This window comes from Populus alba, chromosome 4 (genome assembly GCF_005239225.2).
Source record: "Populus alba chromosome 4, ASM523922v2, whole genome shotgun sequence".
Taxonomy (NCBI): Eukaryota; Viridiplantae; Streptophyta; class Magnoliopsida; order Malpighiales; family Salicaceae; genus Populus; species Populus alba.
The window spans coordinates 18,899,429-18,924,328 of NC_133287.1; the positions used below are offsets into that span (position 1 = coordinate 18,899,429).

General features: G+C 32.2%; 2 protein-coding genes and 2 pseudogenes across 2 annotated transcripts; 2 read left to right on the forward strand and 2 right to left on the reverse strand.

Moving 5' to 3' along the window:
• The first annotated feature begins 3,752 nt into the window (after positions 1–3,752).
• On the forward strand, positions 3,753–4,896 carry LOC118036270 (probable O-methyltransferase 3; annotated as a pseudogene).
• A 3,962-nt stretch (positions 4,897–8,858) lies between these two features.
• Positions 8,859–10,005, reverse strand: LOC118036284 (germin-like protein subfamily 1 member 16; annotated as a pseudogene).
• A 3,135-nt stretch (positions 10,006–13,140) lies between these two features.
• Positions 13,141–24,501, forward strand: LOC118036279 (germin-like protein subfamily 1 member 16). Its single transcript, XM_035041960.2, has 5 exons — positions 13,141–13,290; positions 13,562–13,823; positions 23,305–23,614; positions 23,721–23,737; positions 24,270–24,501. The coding sequence occupies exons 1-5, from the start codon at positions 13,167–13,169 to the stop codon at positions 24,499–24,501; spliced, it is 945 nt and encodes a 314-aa protein (XP_034897851.1). The 5' UTR covers positions 13,141–13,166.
• On the reverse strand, positions 15,903–17,030 carry LOC118036280 (germin-like protein subfamily 1 member 16). Its single transcript, XM_035041961.2, has 2 exons — positions 16,831–17,030; positions 15,903–16,733 (listed from the first exon to the last, which is right to left on the reverse strand). Exons 1-2 carry the CDS (start codon positions 16,955–16,957, stop codon positions 16,180–16,182), a joined length of 681 nt encoding a protein of 226 aa, XP_034897852.1. The 5' UTR covers positions 16,958–17,030; the 3' UTR covers positions 15,903–16,179.
• Positions 24,502–24,900: the final 399 nt, after the last annotated feature.

Here is a 24,900-nt window from a genome sequence, read left to right on the forward strand (position 1 = left end):
GTACAAATGAAACGTTACGGCGGTTTGTTTTTTGGCGGGACAGGGATACAAAGCAGGCGTCCTCAGTTAATGAGCCATGGGCGTGTGTTTCAAAGCGTCTGATTAGGATACCTGTGCGCTTAAAATTTTAGTTTCATCATTTTCAGTGCAGAAAGAAGTCAATTGATTTTAATTAATCTTGACCGGTAAATCACAGCTCGAACCTCCAGCTATTAAATATGTTTCGATTACATCCCTCGACAAAATATTTACCGAATTTGATCGCATGGAATCTATTAAATCGACGGTCTTTGATCTCACAACGAGGCAAGAGTATCGGAGAGAATCTAAAAGCTGCTAAAAGCCTGGCGTGTGCGTGTGAAGGAGAAGTATTCGCTCTTGGATTTGATTGCGTGTAGTTTATATACAAATCAATCCCATGCTACGTATTTCCTTTTTTACGTTCGAGGCTGATGAGCGTCTTGTAGAATGATTGTAAATATTATTTTTTAAAGTATATTTTTAGATTTATATTAAATAAATAAATAAATATATATATATATATATATATATATTTTTATATAAATATTTCAAAATGATTAAAAAAACATGAAAAAAAATTTAATTTTTAACTAAAAAATTTAAAAATATAATTTTAAACAGTGCCCGAGATTATCGACCAAAACAGCACGTGTTCACGTCCTGATTTTTTCGAAGCAATTGATTTTTTCGAAGCAATTTATTCTATGTCATTAAGATCACCAATCAGATGGTTATTATTTAATGACATTCATAAACTATTATCTCCTTTGACCAACGCTCATGCCATTTCTATCATTCTTGAAATTAAAATCCCGGCCCTTGATATTAAATGATGGGCACATGTTTTTAAATTTGGGGTTAAATTGTTATTTTTTTATTGTTTCTACTATTCATCCAACCAAAATTATCTCTTTCTTTAATGTAAATTTGAAGTAAAGATGACAATAAGATAAATTAAATTTAAAATGATAAGATCGAAAGTAAACTGATTTACTGTTCAGTAAAGATTGAAAGATGACCATGCACTTTTTTTTAAGTAATGGTGGCTCGTGTCCTTCCAAAGGTCATTGGAATTAAATCTGGGCCGTTGAAACAGTACCAAGAGTGATAGGCACCGGGTGTAGTAAAAGCAGTGGAGGATGTAAAGTTGATGCAGGCTTTTGATTTGTAGTGAGGACCAGCATAATACCATGGAGGTACGTGCACGTGACAATCTTTAAGCGGTGGAAACCAGAGGTGTTCTTAGATAAGATGGTGTTTGGGAGTATGATAATGATTATTTTAAAAGTATTTTTTATCTAGAAATATATTAAAATAAATTATTTTTATTTTTTAAAAAATATTTTTAATATCAACATATCAAAACGATCTAAAAACATCAAAAAAATTAAATTTAAGCCAATTTGTTTTTGAAATTTCATAAAACACAGTTTACACTGTGTTCCTAAACAATACTAAGGTTGAGTTTTAATAATTATATTTAATCTAACTTTTAATATTTTATAAAATATAAACTTGATTTATTATTTTTTTTTATTTATCAAAATAGATTAAATATATCACGTTAGGCTAAAATTTTTATTAGTATTACAGATATCTACATGTTGAGCATATTCTATAACAATCCTAAAAAAATATCGGTTTGCAAAAAAGCATCAATTATATCGATAAGTGACAAAAAATAATAAGGACTTAAATACATGAAGTTTGAAGGAGAGAATTAGAGGAAAAGAGATTAAGAGAAGATAGGTGATAGCAAGGAGGAAAACAATTCAAAAAGAGAAAAAAAATTATTTTATATCAGGGACTAGAGTTACTTATATATTGGATTATATGGGTTCAATTTATTACTATTGCATTACAAATTACAAAATAAACTAATTTGGTTGGGTGATGTGAAGACGAAGGAGGAAAAAAAAATCAGAGAGAGAAAAAAAATATTTATATCAAGAACTAGAGTTCCTTATATTGAGTTATATCAGTTCAACTATTAATGTTACATTGCAATTAAAAAATAAACTAATTCTGGTGGTGGTTTATTGTAGCCTTTTGCATGATGCATACACTCATAAAACATCATAGATTTTAATAGTGGCTTTTTATCTTTATTTTTTTTATTGCATCATTGCATGTATTGTTTGTGATATTTCATGAGTTGATATTTTATTTTATTTTATTTGCATAACCCTACAAATTAAAGGTTTTGATCATGTTTTAAAATTTAACCAGAGATAAATTTAATAGGATATAGTTTAAATTTGAATATAGACACAAGATTTAAAGAAAAATGATTATACAAGATAAAAAAAAAAACAATAAGGCTTTTCTTAAATTCCCTTTAAAAAGTATGTTTTATCAACATATCGACTTTTTTTTGGCTCCCTTTCATTTTAAGATTTTAAATTTTGATTAAAAACTTTATTTTATTTATATTTTTATCCTTTAGTTCGAGAGAGTGTACCAGAAATCGTAAAAAATTATGAGAGGAGAGAGCAAATTGTCGGTTAGATATATCCCAAAAAAAAAATGATATTAATATCAATATGTTTCATTTGATGAAAGAAATATCACCAAGGTCTTGAAAGCCTCGTAAAAAAAAATAGATATTTTATAAGTAAAACAAGGGGTTATAATAATATGGTACTAGTGATGTGTGATTTTTTTTAAGGAATTTCAGGGTTATTTAAGCTAGTGATATATTTAAGCTTTGATTAAATTAGAAATTAGAAACAATCTAACGTATTGCATTGGATACTAGTGAGTATATAATTCATGGTGATTGTTATTGTTAGTGTTACGTTGGTACGAGTGCTTGATTGTCTCTAAGGCTAATCTTGAATTTACAGATTAGATATGTAATTATTCATATTTTTGGTTAGTTATTTTGAATTAGAAAATATATATTTATGTACTACATGAATTTTTCTTATTAAAGCATTTATTTTTTTTGTAAAATTAGATGGATCTAGCATGATAAATGATTTGTAAATAATATTAAGTGTTTTGTGAAAGTATATTTATGATTACAAAATTTTTTGAATATGTTTTGTTTTTGTGAACTTATTTATGGATTAAATATAAATATGAATTTTATGTACATTGCTCTATACCCGGTCTTTGGTATGCATTGACATTTTTAGACATATTTTATTTAGAATTTGATATGGCCCATTATTATCGTGGTTAGATTAACCATACGTTTTAGACCTGATTTTTAGGAGTTATTCATTGACACCTATAAACATTTTTATTTAGAATTTAATACCTTATCACATGGAAAAATATGACCTATTGTTATTTTGGTTATAGTAACCGCAGTTTTTTAATTCTGAATATGACTTTAAATATAAGTGCGTAATCTATATTTGTATTTAAAATGATTGATTTAAATTATTGAAGTTTGTGAATGATTTATAAATGTGCTTTTAAATTAGCTTATTTGATATTAGATTATTTATATTGGATTTATTTAATTTATTATTCAAAGTGATTTCTATTAATGAATTGTTATGTGAGTATAATATTTTAATTGAAGTTAAGATATTTGCATGTCCATAAGTGTGTCGACAACGCTACAACAACACCTTAACATTCTGGTTTTTTCTATTAAAATATATATAATAAAAAAGTTATATTTATATTATTTAAAATGTATCAATATCGCTTTTTTAAAGTAGCATCTCCCGAGGCTCAAAGCTTAACAAGCTCGAGGCAGGCAAATAACATCGGAAATGTATTCGGCTGATGAAAACCTGCACGGTGCTGAGCTATTTCAAGCTCAGGCCCATGTTTTGGATCACATTTTCATATTCATGAGCAATTTAATTTAATAATTTAAATTGTTATTTAAAATTTTTAAAATTTAATTTATATTATTCTTTAACATATATTTTTAGTAAAAAAATTTTAAGTTTGAAATTTGCACAAACTCATATTATTTTATGTTTAATTTTTATCAAATAAATAAGAGTAGTGATATTCGAACTTGTGACCACTTAATCAACAAAGTTCTGATACCATGTCAAAAAATCATCTCAACTCAATAGCTTAAGCTATTAGATAAAATTCTAGAATTTAATTTATATTATTCTCTAACACTGAATTGTGCTATTCAACTAGGCATACCCGATGTAATCCACTACCATGGAAAACCCATGAAACCTTTCTGAACTGGTCGCTGTCTATCGCCTGAGCATGCGCTTAATGGTCCGTTCTGGTTTCATTGCGCCGCAAGCTGTTAATTAGTGGAGAGACTGGAGGAGAAGGCTATGTTCTCACCAATGCTTCTCAACTTCTTATTATATAAGGACAGCCCTTTAAGTCTAACACCATTAATTCCTGCTAGCCATGCTTGATCCGATTTTAACACAGCCATGGCAATGTCTAAGCGCTTGGTTCCAAAGTGATGCCCTACGTACTCCGTTGGAAGGACGTTTTGGGAGTAGGCTACCCATGAATCAAAGACCAGTCATTTCTTTAATGAAGCTATGGCATGTCGATTGGTCACAAGTGTGATGATAAATGAGTGCAAGGGGCGGGTTTACCAAGGGTTAGGTTCGCTGGTTGATGTTGGGGGCCGAGCTGGAACTGTGGCCAAGGCAATAGCTAAAGCATCCCAACAGTAGGACTGCACCGTCTTTGATCTCCCAGGTGTGGTTAGCTGATCTGGAAGGCAGCGAAAACCTGAAATATCTTGGTGGAGACATGCTCAAGGAAATTTTCCTCAAGAAGACATAGATATAAAAATAGTATGAAAACACCCAAAACGTTTTTGCACCACAAAAATAAACGGTACCAAAATCCTTGCAAAGGCAACGCTTGTGCAGTCTCCACGCAAAGGAGAGTTTCAAATAACCTTTCGCACCTTACTTCGAGCTACCATCCTGGCAAGGTAGTTAACATATCTATTATATTCTCTTTGAGTAAAGATGATGATAATTTAATGTGAACTCATTGATAATGATTTGAATTGACTTGAGTGTTTGAGGATTTATTTGGATAGTTGTTTATTTTACTCAAAAGATAATATATATATATTGCGAAACAAAACTCGATTCAAACTTAACTTCATGCTGAGCTCAAGTACACATGTGTTTGGTGAGATGTCAGATTAACATTCTTGGGTTCAGCTAAAAGCTGAGCCCAAGTACACGTGAGTTTGACGAGATGATAGACCCATCATTTTTGGACATGTGATCATTCCAGGTCAAAACATATATGGAAGTGGCATCATTATATGTTTTATGTTGGACCATGGGGCTTTGTTTGCTTATTCTTATGGCTTTTAACATAAAATGATAAAAGTCAAGAATAATAATCTTTTTACACCTCTAGGTGTATAAATATCTCCTAAGAACCTATCATATTTCTATCAACATTAATATTGTGTATGAATATCTATCCCTTATTAATGTTGTGTAAATAATGCTTATTTCTCATTAATGCTATTAGGAAGAAATGAAAATCCAACCCCCTCATTTAAGCAACATAACAAGGTTTAGGGACTATATGTACCCTCTTATAGGTAAATGATTCATATTTTTCTATTTTATAAGTATTCATACTCTTATTTTTAGAGCACTTATCATACAATAATAATAAAAAAACACTTTTGTTATTAGAATTTAAATTTTATTCTTTTATTTATTGTAATCCATTAATTAAAAGTCATTGACTTTATCATCAGAGAGTCCCCAAACCTCAATAAAAAGGACTATTTTATAAGTATCATGTCTTTTTACATCAACTTTAAAAACAAAGAAGAGAATATTAACGTGAATGTGTGCTTATCCATTGTTCATGCACTCAAAAACCTCATTCATAAGCATATTGGATTTTGGAACATCATTAATTGATGTCGTTGGTAAGAATTTGATAAAAAAACCATCATATGTTCTCATTAAATTGATTGTTTACATCCCTAATCATCATCAATTCTAGATAATCAAGATACTCCTAGAGTAAGACATGTGATAGACCTCTTTGCCACAATACACACTTTTACCTAACCAAACCTTCAACAACTTATTAATTATGTACAACTTTTTATCCAAGTTATGTTGGCAGCTCAAGGGCCAAATCTAACTTTGTCACCTTAACCAGCTTTGACACTCGTAGTAACACCCAACACCTATATAAAATTACATTATTTAGAGGAGTTTGGGCAGATTCAAATGCTAGGGGATTTTTAGCCTCAACAGTCACCAAGTCCTTCTCGAGGGTGTTCATGTCATCATAATGCTCATGAATGTAGTGAGAATTATAGATGCCTATCTAGCCATTGCAGGATGGAGGTTATCAATCAATCTTGTCATTTCACGCTAAAAACTTGAAGCTCCCTAGAACTCTATGAATATAGGAGTATAAAGCAGCCTGTAGGGAAGTATATGCATGGAGATGTCAACACCCCTCATGAAATTCAAGATTTCTTATTATCAAGACAATGTTGCATTCTTGTATACTCAATGATTATATTTCTACAAAGATGAACTTGAATAACTATGATGGTTTTGCTTACCCAAAAGAACACATACAAAACAGCTTGGAATTGGTTATCCAAGATAGCTATTATAAGCTTTAGCAACCTTTGTTTCAAAGTCGCGACACAATTTAACACGAGCAATCCAGCTAAAAGAAGCTTCACAAAACTTTTTGGGGTTACTTAGGCAGATGATGAGTCCGCACGAGCATAGCTGAAGAAGTTTAATGAGAAAATGCTTAAGGTTAAAGAATTGATTGAGCTAATGGCTTTTGAGACCTTGATAAGTGGAGTAAAAAGAAATGTTTTGTGAAAGGAGTTGTATACTTTACTGAACAAAAACCTATTAAAAATAAAGTAGGCCATGAAGAATCATATACGAATATAAGAGGCAAATGTGTTATGCCATAGAACTCCTCATTTCTCTAAGGAAAATATAGTAAAAGATCTTCTAAGTAGGATCATTTTTCTAGGAAAGATAATAACCCTAGATTTTTTTTTTAAAAAAGGCCATTTAAAGATCATATAGGCTACCCTAAAATACACATTATTCCATTGAATGCCATCCCCAGACAAGTCTTTACGAACATCAAAAGTAAAGAATTTATTAAATACCTTTCACTCATGAGATCGCCACATAGTACTTATTCTTTAAATAAGTATTGTATGTTTTACAGGGACTAAGAACATGACATAGAAGAGTGTTATGTTTTGAAAAAAAAAATTAAAAAATTAATAGTTAAATGCTAAATCTACCCGCTCTTAAAAAGGAATTCCCATTTTTAAAAAAGCATGTATATATAAAAAGAAATTAGACACCAAAATGTCTCTCTTCACCAATGAGCTTTGGAAGTCAAAATCATTATCACGTTCGCATTTCCCCTTTGGTTGCTCTCGCATGGACGGACGTGATAGTCTAGAAAATGATGGGTTAAGGCTCAAACCATGGGACATAATAGATGCCGATGGTCGACCAGGTCATCTTAAATTCTGATTTACAAGGTCGTGCAAATTGAAATACTGCTGGGCATATTGCTTATTAATTTGTATAAAAATGCCATTGGATTGGTGCCGTTTTATCCCACATCGAGAACGAGGAATAAAAGAATGCAAGCACATCTATAAGAAAGAGGCACTGTACCTGTGTTGGTATCGTGAACGGTCGGTTGTCTAAACATGCCTCTGTCGCCCTCTGTGGCTGGGGTGTAATTAGGTCATTATTCCATGAATGCTAGCATGTCATTCACTACGCACCAGAATCATTCAGAAGTGTTTTTTTATCCCATTTTCCTTCTGTGGCTGGGGTGTAATTGAGAGAAGCATAATGAAGTTAAAGTAAAGTGGATCGGATGGATTGAATCATCGTCTGCCTTCCTTTTCTGGTTGGATGTGTAAATGCCAGAAAATGCGATTTTTGTCCTTGGGGAAGTTGAAGAACATGAAAAAAGTTTACTCTGTTCAATAAATTATTGATTGCTGGTTCGTGGGGTAGGCAGCCTTGAAGTGAGCTGAATGACTGAATCTTTGTTTGTGTAACTAATATCCTCTTGTATTATCAATAAATAGAAAGTTTATAGAGAGTGGGCAGGCAGCTTATATCATTGTGAAGTTATTCCGCGGGAAATCTTTACCATTCTGCAAATCCATTCAGAGATTTCTCTGTTATTAGACAGAATTAAGGTAGATTTCCTAGTTAAAGTTTGCTCTGGGGACAGTTACATTTCAGAACTACGCCATCAAGCACGCGTCAACCATGCGACAATCCTTGCAGTTGGATGCAGCCTTTCAGGGTATTCAAGCTGACATTCCAAATTGTGTCTCTCTTCACCCTTGTCTCACTCCTATAGTTTTTGTATTGCAGGCTCAAACAAACAGTACCTAAAATGAATTCAGGACCAGAATGAAGACTAGGCTGTTTTGTCTCCTTGACTTGCAGGCAAGGTCTTTACTTTGCTCCGGCCTATGGGAAAGTCTCATTGATCCCCACCTGAATGGAGAGTACATGAAAGAAGAGATGGAAATCATGATTTCTGTAGCACGTCTTTGCCTTGCACACTCATCTTCTAGGAGGCCAACGATGAAAACGGTGAACTTTCTTATTTCTCTCCATATAAATAAATTACATTTAGATTTTGAAGCTCAACTTTATGTCCTAAACTCTACCTTCATCATTCTTTGTTCGAGATCGAGGCTGGATTTCTTTTTAATTGGTGATGGTATAGATTTTGACTCTTGATTACTCGGGAAAAAAACTTGTGATACCTTTCTTCTTTTTCTTTGGGAAACCAAGGTACGTACGTAGATTAAAAAGCTCCAAGAGGAAAGAACCTCGGGAGAAGGAAAGAAAGTGACAACATACAATCAAAAAAGACAAACTTGGTACATGATGCAAAGAAGTTGGCAGCTTTCCATCTTAAGTTAATCAAAATACAGAGCGGACGTGGATAATCCAAAAGGGAAACCTCAACTGAAGAGCATAAACCCTTCAGCAACACGACACTTGACAGAGAAATTATTGGCTTAACAAAACAGGTGGAGAACGTTCCAAAAAAAACAGAGACTCTAAAAGGGGAAGGCGTAGAGCACTTCTTTATTATCGCATATCAACTATGCGAATATGGGAAATTTAAATAGTATTTATGTAGGGTTCACCCATTCTTGACTCTGGAGATCCTCCACAAGTTTTTTATCCAAATGGAATGCTGTGGTGAGAACTTCAGGATAAAGAGGCCAATTGGCTCCAAAGATTGCATTTGCTACCGTGTTTACTCCTGGATTTTGGCTTGTTAATGCAGCAATAGCAACGGCAGGGGTCTTTTCCAATATTCAATTGAAAGTGAATGAGGCCGAATGGGAATACGAAGAGATCTCCTGGTTTTAGGATTTTGGTAAAGAGACGATGATCAGGATTTGAGGTGACAAAGCCAGCGTAAAGAGTGCCTTCCAAAACCAGCAGAACCTCCGATCCTCTGGGGTGATAATGTGGAGGGTTTAGGCCACCGTTTGGCGCCAAGTCTATCCGTGCTAAAGACACGCCAAGAGTGTTAAGCCCCGGCATTAGATCGGCTGAAATGATATTAACACGTGCTCCAAGTTGATTTGATGTGTTTCCAGGAACATCAAGCCCCGAGTACGAGAAATCATCAGGAGTGGCGAGGCTTGGATTCTTACACAATTTTCCATTAACAAGAACTGCAGACACAAGCAAAATGTAATTAGTTGGAATGCGAATTCAAAATGAAATCATATAGTAGTTCGTTATTCGGAAATATCACAGTCTTGAAAGTACCAGCAGAATTAGCATCATCTATTGCCACGCAGAAGTCTTGGAGGGGGCTGGGGTCATAGGCAGTGACAGATGAGGAAGCCAGAGCCAAGAGAATAAAAGCTGCTATCAAATTAGCAACTTTCACCATGGTTTTCCTTTGGCTTGCTACCTTGAATTCTCTTCTTTTCTTCTTTTTTCTTTCTTGGGTATTGTTTGTTGGGAAAGGCGTGAGAGCTTGCATGCAGAGCATGGGTATTTATAGGTTATGAAACTCTATGAGGTTGTTTAATTTCTTTTTTCAACAACAAGTAATTATTATTTTTTAATCAAGCGAAAATTGGACTTTGACGATTGTATTTATGATTAGTTAATTAATGAACCAAGCAGAGACTAACAACAGTGACGATGACTAAATGGAGGCAAGATACTTTACGCCTCTTAATTGGCAAAAAAAATGGTGTTTAATCACGAGGATTAAGAAGGAATGTGATCTTAATTAGTTACTCAATCATCAAGAACTTCTAGATTTTTCAACTCTTCTACTCTTGGGCAGAACCTCTTCATTCTTTTTTGCAGGTTAATGGACTTCAATTGTTTTTTCTTTTTTCGTTTTTTCCAACTCAATGTCAAATTAACTTTTACCACTGCAAGCATATATATATATATATATATATTTTTTTTTTTTCTGACGAGAATGTTGAAAGATAGTTTTAATTATTGGCACAGTGATTGGAGGCCGGGTCTTCTCATTGGTGCGGCTTCAGCAATCACAAGTTCATGCTTCTCTAGAAACTTCAACACATCTAATTTTTTGAACTAAATTACACAAATTTATATTACATTTTACTTAATTTTTATTAAATAAATGAGGATGATGAGATTTGAACTCGTGATTATTTTGTTATTAAAGTTCTAATACCATGTCAATAAACCAATTCAATCCAAAAACTTAAGTTATTAAACAAGATTTTAAGATATGATTTATATTTTTTTTAATATAATTTTTGTATTTTTTATATTATTTCTTAATTAATGTACTTCAATTGTTTTTTTCTCTTTCATTTTTTTGACTCAATATCAGGAGTATATTGAAATTAACTTGAGCATCAGCGATGACTAAACCTCCCTTTTTTGAATACCAAAAGTTCTATTTCATAAATAATAATTTTCTAAGATGACTGTCACGAAGTTCAATTTTTTTAAGATTTCCTCTTTCTTTTTCATTAGTATTATATCATATATTTTTTTTAATGATAATCAAGGAATATATTGAAATAGCTATTTAATGACCAAAACAACGAGAAGTTAATTATTTGTTATGTTTAAGATTAGTATATATTTTTTTTCATAAGTATTTATCATTTAATGCAGCTAATCAATATATATATATATATATATATATATATATATATATATATATATATATATATGTTCAGGATTTATCATAAACAATAAAAAAACATTACTGTATGAAATAATTAAAAACTATTGAATGTATTTAATTATCACTTAATATATTTAATTAATATAATGAATTTATATTTAAACACTTGATTTTTATTACTTCTCTTAATACAATTCAACGAAAGTTTAATAAAACATGCTTAACGTTATTATCACAATGATTGGAGGCTTCGGCATGAATTCATTTAATTGTTACTTAACTCTCCTGTCGTTTTCATGGGCACTCACGTTGACTAAATTTGAAGGACACGTTTCATATCACGGGGATCGTCAACATTGATTAACTCGTGCCAATTACCAAGTGTTTGTTGTTTCATTCCACCATGGTTTTTAAATATTCTTAAATTTTTTATCTGAAATATATATTTTAAAATATTTTTAGATGATCTTGTTTATAAAAAGATATAAAAAAATATTCAAATAAAATTTTAATTAAAAAAATCATGCACCACAATAATAAATAATAAAATAAATAGATATAATTCTCAATTTATTTGATTCAAGATTTGCATTAAATTAATTCATTGATAGTGCTATACCTTTTAATTATTGAGATAGTCTCATGATCGTTCATTGTTGAGGAGTCTAAAAGCTCATCCACATATATATAACAAAACAAAACGTTTATTTTCCATAATCTCTTCTTGGATTCAAACTCTAATTCAAACTAAGAAAGGGGTGAACGATTTCAACTGTTTGGAATGGCCTCGATCGATAGATGGTTTTTGTATTTTTTCCCCTAACCTCATATATACTCTTTTTTTATAAAAAAAAATTCTAAAACTAAACTCAACCAATAAGGGACAGATATCAATGACTAATGCATGACTATGTAATGCATAGATTTTAAGAAAAATAGCCAAAATCATCCTACCAAACTATATATTATTGAACACTGTGACTTCTATTTTCAAGCCAAAAAAATAGAGATGGGTTTCATGATGAAAAGTTTGACTTTTTTGGAGTGCGAGGGATAGGATTAATCTTGCCTAATCAGCCTGCAGAACTTGATGTATTTTCAGATAATTGACCTATTTTTTCCTCATATTTAGTTTTATTAAGCCAGGGCACCATAGCAAGCTAGGGGATAGGGATGAAACAAGTGCGAGTACAAGATAATGACCAAGAAATTGTGGGTATAAATTATTAAATAAAAATTAAAGCATCCCAGCTGCTTTTTTTTGATAATAAGCATCCCATCTGCTGTACGTAATTTCGAGTGGTGATAATTGGTATATATATTTATGTAAAATAGTTGAAAATATATCAAATCTGATATACCTAGAGGTTTCAACAAGATGAAGGCATGCATCAGGATTGAGAACTGAAAAATGCACTAGAAAACTTATTTTTCCCTTTCCATACCAAAAGTTTTCTTTCAATTTAAGTGATTTCGTTTAACTTGATCACTGCAGTGACCTAAGAATATATTCTTCTAGCTGAAATCTTAATAAGCAACATTCGATATAGCCATTTATGCATACTGTGTTCGCGGATGAATTACATCATGGAGTTGAAGAATGAAGAGTACAAGATGAAGACGCGATGGAATTGAAAACTCTAGAAGTTCTCATAGTTAGGCAATTATGATTATACGTTTCTTCTTTATCCACCTCTGGCCAATAGAGAGACATTACAGTAGTTGTTGAACTCTTTTTTGCCTCAACTTAGTCATCATCAGGCTCCTGGGTTCTCACCATTGCTTATAATGAGTGTGTGCTCTGTTTGGGCCAAAATGTATATTTAACTAGTGAAGGTCTATTAGGGTTTCTGCATACAATTGTCAAATGCCAGTGTTTGACTGGTCCAGGATCAAAGATAAGTTGTTGAAAAACAAAACTTAAACGACGTATAACTCATCTATAAATACCCATGCTCTACATGCAAGTTCTCACTCCACACCCAAAAGACAATCCTAGAAAAAGAGAGAACGATATGAAAGTTGCTAATTTTCTAGGAGCTCTTGCTCTCTTGGCTCTGGCTTCCTCATTTGCCACTGCCTATGACCCCAGCCCCCTTCAAGACATATGTGTAGCCATAAATGATACTGATTCTGCTGGTATACGTACTGATTTTTCTCTTTCTTTTGTCATTTTCACTGTTTCATTTAAATTTCACGATCCCGATTCAACATGAGTCTGCATATATTCACTGTATCGATCGAATTCTATGATCACAATATATAATATATAGCCGAGCACAAATATGTGACATGGCGGTACCATGCAGTCAAATTAATTATATATGATATTTTCAAGTGATGAACTTTTATATATATCATTCATTTTGAATTTACATGACAACTAATACGGCTTTGTTTGTGTGTGCAGTGCTTGTCAATGGTAAATTTTGCAAGAATCCAAGCCTTTACACTCCAGATGATTTCTCGTTTTCAGGGTTTGATGTTCCTGGAAACACATCAAATCAACTTGGAGTGCATGTTAATATAGTGACGGCCGATCTAATGCCAGGACTTAACACTCTTGGTGTATCTATGGCACGTATAGATTTTGCTCCAAATGGTGGCCTGAACCCTCCACACTATCACCCTAGAGCGTCAGAGGTTCTATTGGTTTTGAAGGGCACTCTTTAAGGAGTTCTTGTTAGAAGTTAAGCTGATTACTTGTTGTTAAAGCTTCAGAAGTAAATCTTGTGGTTATAACGAGAAGAATGAAGAATGGATGAAAGAAAAAGATTCTGTTGCAAAGCAATTACAGCAGTTAAAAAACAGTTAAAGTAGTTAAAGTAGTTATAGCTGTTATAACTGTTTTTTCTGTTACAAACCGTTTCTTGCATGTATAAGAATCGTAGCCCTCACCTAATGAATGGTTAAGATGAATTGATCAAGAATTTTGTTGTTAATTACATGTAATATGTATATATGCAGAGTTCTGCATATATGAAACAATAAATAAAAAAAAAGAGAGAGAGAAGAAAATACATAATTCTCTTCTCATCTTCTCTGCAAAACTCTTCTACAAACATTTTTTTTAATCATCACAAAATCTACAGTTCTTTCTATCGTAAAATCAAAGATAGAAAAGAAGAGGACAATTATTTTGGGCTTAAAGTCAGATAGCAATAGCAAAAAAATGCTCATGCAGTTTCTCCGGACATTTGTCAGTCCAGGGGATAATGTGCTTGCTTTACATGTTCAAGAACCATCCGCTACTTTTGACCCGAATACATTCCTTATCCATGAAGAGACCTGTAAGGCCAAACAGGTATACAATTTTGACATTACAAGAATATCTGAGGATTATTTGTCTCTACTCTAACCGGTTATTCTACGAAGGTGGATTTCCTAGCTAAAGTTGCTCCGGGGACAGTTACATTTCAGAACTACGCCATCAAGCGCGCGTCAACCATGCGACAATCCTTGCGGTTGGATGCAGCCTTTCAGGGTATTCAAGCTGACATTCTCTTCACCTGTGTCTCACTCCTATGGTTTTTGTATTGCAGGCTTAAACAAACAGTAGTCAATGAATACCTAAAAGGGTTGCCCCCAACTTGCAGCTTTCTGGTGATGGATATGTTTGGGAGAATCGTACTCCAGAGGCAAGGGACCTCTCAACAAGGCTCTAACCATTCGCTCCTTCGACATCCTCTATCATCTTCATCAGAAAAGAGTCACTTTCATAAAAAGAGAACGGCCTCTCGGTTACAAAATCGTTGACTGTACCATCTCCCTCAACAGCATCATCAATGCAGCAAAATGATATTACAGGTAGAAAAATATCAGGAATACAGTCCATCAATGCTGATTGGAGAAGGTTGATGTTTACTCCTATGGGGTTGTTCTCCTAGAACTTATCACTGGGAAAGAGGCTATCCAAACAAACCAGGTGAATCACGGAAGCTCGGTTTTATGGGTAAGAAAAGAAATACTTTGGATTTGAATGAATTCAGAACCAGAATGAAGACTAGGCTGTTTTGTCTCCTTGACTTGCAGGCAAGGTCTTTACTTTGCTCCGGCCTATGGGAAAGTCTCATTGATCCCCACCTGAATGGAGAGTACATGAAAGAAGAGATGGAAATCATGATTTCTGTATCACGTCTTTGTTAGAGAATAATATAAATCATATTCTGAGACCTCACCTAACAGCTTAAGCTTTTGGGTTGAATTGGTTCTTTGACATGGTATCAGAGCCTTAATGACCAAACGGTCACGAGTTCGAATCTCACCATCCCCATTTATTTGATAAAAATTAAGCACAAGGTAATGTGGGTCTGTGCAAGTTTCAAGCCCAAAGGGCTTTCACTTGAGGGGGTGTGTTAGAGAATAGTATAAATCATACCCTGGGACCTCACCTAACAGCTTAAGCTTTTGGGTTGAATTGGTTCTTTAACAGTCTTTGCCTTGCACACTCATCTTCTAGGAGGCCAACGATGAAAACGGTGAACTTTCTTATTTCTCTCCATATAAAATAATTACATTTAGATTTTGAAGCTCAACTTTATGTCCTAAACTCTACCTTCATCATTCTTTGTTCGAGATCGAGGCTGGATTTCTTTTTAATTGGTGATGGTATAGATTTTGACTCTTGATTACTCGGGAAAAAAACTTGTGATACCTTTCTTCTTTTTCTTTGGGAAACCAAGGTACGTACGTAGATTAAAAAGCTCCAAGAGGAAAGAACCTCGGGAGAAGGAAAGAAAGTGACAACATACAATCAAAAAAGACAAACTTGGTACATGATGCAAAGAAGTTGGCAGCTTTCCATCTTAAGTTAATCAAAATACAGAGCGGACGTGGATAATCCAAAAGGGAAACCTCAACTGAAGAGCATAAACCCTTCAGCAACACGACACTTGACAGAGAAATTATTGGCTTAACAAAACAGGTGGAGAACGTTCCAAAAAAACAGAGACTCTAAAAGGGGAAGGCGTAGAGCACTTCTTTATTATCGCATATCAACTATGCGAATATGGGAAATTTAAATAGTATTTATGTAGGGTTCACCCATTCTTGACTCTGGAGATCCTCCACAAGTTTTTTATCCAAATGGAATGCTGTGGTGAGAACTTCAGGATAAAGAGGCCAATTGGCTCCAAAGATTGCATTTGCTACCGTGTTTACTCCTGGATTTTGGCTTGTTAATGCAGCAATAGCAACGGCAGGGGTCTTTCCAATATTCAATTGAAAGTGAATGAGGCCGAATGGGAATACGAAGAGATCTCCTGGTTTTAGGATTTTGGTAAAGAGACGATGATCAGGATTTGAGGTGACAAAGCCAGCGTAAAGAGTGCCTTCCAAAACCAGCAGAACCTCCGATCCTCTGGGGTGATAATGTGGAGGGTTTAGGCCACCGTTTGGCGCCAAGTCTATCCGTGCTAAAGACACGCCAAGAGTGTTAAGCCCCGGCATTAGATCGGCTGAAATGATATTAACACGTGCTCCAAGTTGATTTGATGTGTTTCCAGGAACATCAAGCCCCGAGTACGAGAAATCATCAGGAGTGGCGAGGCTTGGATTCTTACACAATTTTCCATTAACAAGAACTGCAGACACAAGCAAAATGTAATTAGTTGGAATGCGAATTCAAAATGAAATCATATAGTAGTTCGTTATTCGGAAATATCACAGTCTTGAAAGTACCAGCAGAATTAGCATCATCTATTGCCACGCAGAAGTCTTGGAGGGGGCTGGGGTCATAGGCAGTGACAGATGAGGAAGCCAGAGCCAAGAGAATAAAAGCTGCTATCAAATTAGCAACTTTCACCATGGTTTTCCTTTGGCTTGCTACCTTGAATTCTCTTCTTTTCTTCTTTTTTCTTTCTTGGGTATTGTTTGTTGGGAAAGGCGTGAGAGCTTGCATGCAGAGCATGGGTATTTATAGGTTATGAAAAACTCTATGAGGTTGTTTAATTTCTTTTTTTCAACAACAAGTAATTATTATTTTTTAATCAAGCGAAAATTGGACTTTGACGATTGTATTTATGATTAGTTAATTAATGAACCAAGCAGAGACTAACAACAGTGACGATGACTAAATGGAGGCAAGATACTTTACGCCTCTTAATTGGCAAAAAAAATGGTGTTTAATCACGAGGATTAAGAAGGAATGTGATCTTAATTAGTTACTCAATCATCAAGAACTTCTAGATTTTTCAACTCTTCTACTCTTGGGCAGAACCTCTTCATTCTTTTTTGCAGGTTAAATGGACTTCAATTGTTTTTTCTTTTTTCGTTTTTTTCCAACTCAATGTCAAATTAACTTTTACCACTGCAAGCATATATATATATATATATATATATTTTTTTTTTTTTTTTCCTGACGAGAATGTTGAAAGATAGTTTTAATTATTGGCACAGTGATTGGAGGCCGGGTCTTCTCATTGGTGCGGCTTCAGCAATCACAAGTTCATGCTTCTCTAGAAACTTCAACACATCTAATTTTTTGAACTAAATTACACAAGTTTATATTACATTTTACTTAATTTTTATTAAATAAATGAGGATGATGAGATTTGAACTCGTGATTATTTTGTTATTAAAGTTCTAATACCATGTCAATAAACCAATTCAATCCAAAAAACTTAAGTTATTAAACAAGATTTTAAGATATGATTTATATTTTTCTTTAATATAATTTTTTGTATTTTTTATATTATTTCTTAATTAATGTACTTCAATTGTTTTTTCTCTTTCATTTTTTTTGACTCAATATCAGGAGTATATTGAAATTAACTTGAGCATCAGCGATGACTAAACCTCCCTTTTTTTGAATACCAAAAGTTCTATTTCATAAATAATAATTTTCTAAGATGACTGTCACGAAGTTCAATTTTTTTAAGATTTCCTCTTTCTTTTTCATTAGTATTATATCATATATTTTTTTTAATGATAATCAAGGAATATATTGAAATAGCTATTTAATGACCAAAACAACGAGAAGTTAATTATTTTGTTATGTTTAAGATTAGTATATATCTTTTTTTTCATAAGTATTTATCATTTAATGCAGCTAATCAATATATATATATATATATATATATATATATATATATGTTTCAGGATTTATCATAAACAATAAAAAAACATTACTGTATGAAATAATTAAAAACTATTGAATGTATTTAATTTATCACTTAATATATTAATTAATATAATGAATTTATATTTAAACACTTGATTTTTATTACTTCTCTTAATACAATTCAACGAAAGTTTAATAAAACATGCTTAACGTTTATTATCACCCGAAAAAACTCTTAATAGTGCCTAGATTACCACAACAAAATAGTGTGGTGGAGAAAAAGAATAAAAGCTTCCTCAATATGGCAAGAATCATACTCAAACCAAGAAAGATGCCAAAGGAATTTTAAGTTAAAGCTATAGATTTTGTGTCTTAATTTTAATTTTTTTAGCTTATTTAGCCTTCTTTAAATTATATTGGATGTCTTTAATTTTTCATGAGGTTAATATGATTCATCTATAATTTCTATATTTAATATAAATTAAATTTATTTGTTAAAAAATTAAAAATATTTATTTATTATGATATTTTTAATATGTGCAACCTTAAATAATAATATATTTTTTTTCTTTTATTTTATTCAATAAATTTATTTGTTTCTCAATTTCTATTTACAAACTAATTTTAATAAACAAAATCATTAAACACAACCGGGTAAATATTGATTGGTGTTGCACTATTAAATATCTTGATATGTATTTGTTTTTTAATTTTTTACAATTTTATTTTTATTTATCATCAATTTATTTTTCTACTAAATTAACCCTGACCTCTTGATTTAGGACACACGATAGACATGTAATCTTGACATATCTCATGTCTAGGTCATATAATTTCGCGTGTTAACTCAACTTTGTCTAGAACAATATTGTTTTTTTTTTTTTTTTGCCTCATTTTTTTTATCGAATTATAAAATTAATCAAAATTTAACTTGATTGTCAAATTTCTCTTACTTCTTTAAAAATATGATCGTCTCTTAACTTTTTTTTCGGGTTAAAGAAATTGGTTTGGTCACGGCGTTGCGCGAACCACCAATCTAGTATTTCTCCATACTTCTTGTTTAATTTGAGAATATAAAAATTTACATTAAAATTATCATAGAAATAGATTTATTTTATATTTTTTATCTCTATTTTTATCTTCTCAATCAAATATGTTTTTGCTCCTCTTATCTTTATTTTTTCTATCCTAAAATATATACTAATGAAACACAAACTTAGAAATCCTAGATAACACCGGTTTTAGTTATCACAACACATTTGACCAAGTCATCGATTATGTTTTTGAGAGGTAAGTTAATATAAAAGTTTAGTATTTCTTTTACTGTAGCTGAGCTTCTAGCTTTGAAACAGTTTATTTGGGGTTGAATAAATTAAAATACCATAAACGATAATACATCACAATTTTAGAAAGAAAGAGTTGCAATCAGATGACAATTATTATTTGTTAATTGTGGAGGCATAGACTGATGAATCAATGCAAATTAATTACTAAAGAAAGCAGAATTGAATATTGATATGAATACAAATTGAAGTCGCAGTTTATTTTATATTAACACGTAGTAACAAATTGAGGTAAAATTAAAATCCAAAATATCTAAGTTTTTTTTCTTTTTGGATTTGAGGAAACCTCACTTTCTAAAAAAACACACTTTGTGGGTCCTAGATGAGTGAGTAAAACTCCGACTTCCCAGGCTCTTATAAGAGGTGCATGCCGTGATTCGAACTCGAGACTTGCTGTGTAGATTCTCAAGCCTTTTATCATCACGCTGCATCCCTAAGGGGATATATTGTTTTTTTTTTTCTTTTTTGAAGTCTTAATCTGTAGCATGTGATTCATTATTTTTGTTTGCTTACTTGTATGTTTATACACAGTGATCGTCATCTAATATATATATATATGTGTTTTCACGTGAATACATCAAGTTTGAATATTCGGAGCCAAGCTTTGATCTCGTGGTCAAATGAAAATCTATCGGCAACGTCATTCTTTCCCCACTTTGCTTGGAAACCCTTGAGATGGACGGGCAGCAATCAATCTTTCTTGCTCCAAGCTTTAAGTAGATTCTGCAAAAGTCATCTAGGCAGAAACATTTGCTTAATTCGGTGCAGTCTTGAACGTGGTAGAAGTTAGGTAGAAGATGTTTCGGAAACAACTTTTTCTGAGAAATAAGTTTCATAAAAATTTTTTGAGAAAATAAAATATATGATAAAAAATATTAGAAAAAACAATACAGTTTGAACACAACCGTCATTGAAAATAATAATTGTTCCAAAAACTATGTCCCTCTTAATTCAGTTACTCATAAAGAGTTAAACCAAAAATTTTAATAAGATATAACGACTAAAAAATAAAGATTTAAGATTCAATGGCTAAGAAAAAATGAGTCACTAAAGACATACTTGAACTTCGTTTTTTACACATCTAGTAATCATTAGAATGTATTCTCGATAAGACGATTCTAGTCATACATTGAAAGACTACAACATGATTGTAATTTGTTCAAAGTTAATTATGATCTTATTTGATATTTTTTAAGATGTAGTTAAAAATCGTCTCTAAAGATTTTTTATTATATCGGGTGTGTTAAAAACAATCTTTGTGTCCTCAGTGAACCATTATTTTTTCCACATCACCTTATCTTCTTTTTTCTTATTTAGTTATTGGACTCTTGAATATTATATTTTGTCATTTGATCTTCTATATATAATATATATATATATATATATATATAATATATTGGTTGATTTTTGTTTTAAAATTAATTATTTTTTTTATATATAGAAAAAGCTGTTTTGAAAGATTTACTAAACAACAATATTTCAAATAGCGGTTGTGCTTGAAAAATATATCTTCTAAGACATGACTGCTATTCTAAATAACAGTTGTGTATAAAATAATATTTTGAAACGCTATAATGTTAACTATGTTATTTTTTAAATATGTTTTTCAACTTGTGTTATGATACTCAGAACATTTAGTAAATTATGCTATTTTTTTATATATAAAAAAAAATCTCTTGATTAGTACCACCTGGGCATTTTATTTCTCTAAAAAATATTAATTTTCAGTTGAATCTCTTATATGTTCCTTGTTTCCATGATTTTACATAGATTAGTTTCTCAAATCATTATGCATTGCCTTAATTTTGCACAAACTATTAATAAAGCTTGTCGAAGAATAGAAGTTTTAGAAATTCATTTGTTTTTTTTATATTAAAAGTGTTTTATAAATTTTTTTTAATATTTTTAATATTTTTTTAGATATTTTAATTTTCTGGTATTAAAAAAATTATTGTTTTAATATATTTTTAAATAAAAATAGCTGTTTATACAGTATCCATCATGCTTTTATCACCATGCTCACGTGTTACACTCCTATCCATTTTATTGCTATTAAGGTAGGCAGCATTAATTGGCACTGAAGTAGGCTAGATGAATATTTAAACTTATTATAACTTTTAATTGGCACTTGTCAGAATTGAAGAAGGATGACGTGAGTGTCCACGAAGACAGTGGTACTTCAAACTCAAGTTTTATTTGTTTTTATATTTTAAAAAATTTTAAATTTTTTTTTAATGTTTTTTATTTTAAATTAATTTTTTTATGTTTTTAATCATTTTAATATATTAATATCAAAATTAATTTTTAAAATATAAAAAAAATATTATTTTAATATACTACTTTTAATTAAAAAATATTTTAATAATGAAGGTGACCCAGGATTGTACCAACGACCATAAAAAAACAAGGACCCGCAAAGTTCATGAGAGTTAAAAAGACAAAGTCAATTAGCCGCAGCCACTAAAGGACACGGGCCACCCATATAATTGAAGGATTTAATAAAAGAAATTAATTTGAGTTGGGTTTTTTAAATTTAATGGAAAAAAATATTGATTTAATAAATTTGGTTTATGATTTTCAGTACTTTAATTAACCCATCTGATTGGATAAACGGTTAAAGAATTTAAAAAAAAATACTATCTTTTGTTTTAATTATTGTGCCAATACACGTAACCATTATGTTTGAAATGATAAAACTGTCCCCATCAGCCATCAGCCACCACCATTTTCCACGTGAATCTAGCAAGGGTATATTTTGTTATTTCACACCCATGTCCATCGGTGATGGCATTTATAAGGAAAAATAGCGGTGCTCTCTGTTTCACATAAAGAATTGCAATTCATGATGATTGTTAATATCTAATAATAATATGTTAACAAGATAAAAACATCCTCCCAGGGGACAGAAACTGAAAACTGGAGAAGTCTGGGAATGCAAAGCCACGACCAGTAATATGTTTTTTTTTTAACTCCTAATAATCAAGTTAAGTACTGAATTAGTTTTGTTCTTGTTAAAAAATATTATCTTAACTCAATAGTTTTAAAGTTATTTAGGTAAAGTTTTAAAATATAATTTATATTATTCTATATATATTATATTCCCTCAAGTGAAACTTTTTGAGATTGAATTTATATAAACCTATATTATCTTGTACTTAATTTTTATCAAATAAATAAAGATTGTGAGATTCAAACTCGTGATCGTTTAGTTATCAAAACTTTAATACCATGTCAAAAAACTATTTTCAATCTTAAAACTATTAAATTTTAAATAAAATTTCAAAATATAAATTATATTATTATCGAACAATCTTGTTTGTTTTTCTAATCAAATGATGAGAAATTCGTAGTTTTAAATTTGATCATACAGGACGGTTTTATAAGAGTTAAAATGGCCATAAAATTAGATCACACTGCCAGGAGCTTTTGCTCTCGTGGCTGTGGCTTTTTCTCAATTTCGCTACTCCGCATGCGACTCCCCAGCCCCCTCCGAGGCTTTTTGCATTGAAATAAATTATGCTAATTGTTAATGGAAATTAAGTAAGAAACCCAGAATGATTTTCTCGTATTCAGGACTAAATGTTTTCTGAAAATATATACATCAAATCAAAATTTGAGTACATATTAATCTCATACTTTTTCTTGGTACGTATAGCTTATGAACCAGATGGTGGCCTGGACTCTCCACAGTATCATCCTAGAGCAATTGGAGGTTCTTTTGGTTTTACAAGCTAGGCATTTCATTTTGTGTGCTGGTTTTGTCACATCAAACCCGGATCACCGTCTCTTCACAGAGATTCTAAAAACTAGGAGATATTTTTTGAATATTGTAGCAGATGCAATCTCTTTTGCTGCATTAACAAGCCAAGAGCCAGGAGTAATAAATCCAGTAAGCAAATGCAGTTTTTTGGAGCCAGTTGGCCTAATTTATCCTGAAGTTCTGGCCACCGCTTTACAAATGGACAAAAGGTTTGCGGAGGATCTCCAACTTAAAACTGGGGTCAATCCCTCTCCTTGGACCTTCGAATGCAAGCCGTGCTCAGAACATGTTAAATGCAATGTAACTAGTTGAGTTATCACAACGTAGTTGATCAAAATGTCAAGCAGCCATATTTTTTAGAGCAAGTAAAGAGGAGATATAAATGTTGGTTTTCTTGTTTCTGTAGCGCGTTAGAGCTGCCAGGTTAGAAGCAGTACTACACAAGGTTGAATGAATTCCATAACAATTTTAGAAAGACTTGAAATCAAATCACAATTCATTGTTTGCTAATTGTGGAGGTCTACACTGATGAATCAATTTAAGTCACTGTAAGCAAATAGAATACGGTTACAAATTAATGTCACAAAAACATGAACTTCTGTTAACATGCTGTACAAGCATGTGATGATCTGGGAGATCAATGTTCCCCTCATTATTTAATCTTATCAAGGAGAGGTCTTTTTGGCTAATCAAGCCTCAGCCAACAGTTTGAAAATAATTGGGGATACAAAATCGTGGTTCACCAGCATAAAGGGTTAGAGCTGCTTGTTTTTGAAGCAGTCATTGTAGGATGCAATAAATCCCAGAACAAGTATTCATGCGATTCAGACAAAGATTTGCATTTGAGATGGGCAGCAAACCACTTTCGTTGATTGTTGAATGAAATTCTAAAGCAAGGTCATTCAAACCCTCCAAACAGCCCCCACTTTCATTGAAAGCCTTTTGAGATGGGCAGGCAACCAACTGGTGGATACACTAGTAATACCAATCTTCCTTGCTCCAAGCTCAAGGATAGATCTGCAAAATCAACAAGGCAGAAGAAACAGCTGCTTCAGTATGCTCTTGAACATGGTAGCGTCATGGATCTAACAGGAAGGAAAAGGAGGATTCTTACCGTTATTTTGTTTTTCGTATTCAAGTCCCAAATTAGCAGAAATGAACTCTTGCTTGGGTACACTACTGTTTGAATAGAAATAACTAAGAAGATCGTTGCTACCAATGCTAATGGAGAACAGTGACCTTGAGAAAAGAATTTCCGTATATGCTGAACCTTAATAGCTGTAAAAGATTGTCATGGACTGCAGAAAAGTTGCTCAATCTAGCATTCTTAACACCGCTCAGCGAGCTGGTTAACTGAAAGAGAAGAAGGAAAGAGTATTTTTCTCGAAACTTAAAAGGGCAAGTTACAGGCTATCAGGATAGTTAGGCATTTACCGCAGTTTGCCCAGTTATGTCAAGAATGCCAGACCCTCCAGAGGCAAAATTTACTCCTCAAAAGCGAGGCCGTTTGAGCAATTTTGGATTGCCAGAGAGAGCAAAGAAAGGTAGCGGGCTTCTCTTGAATCCCATTAGACCATGGAAACATC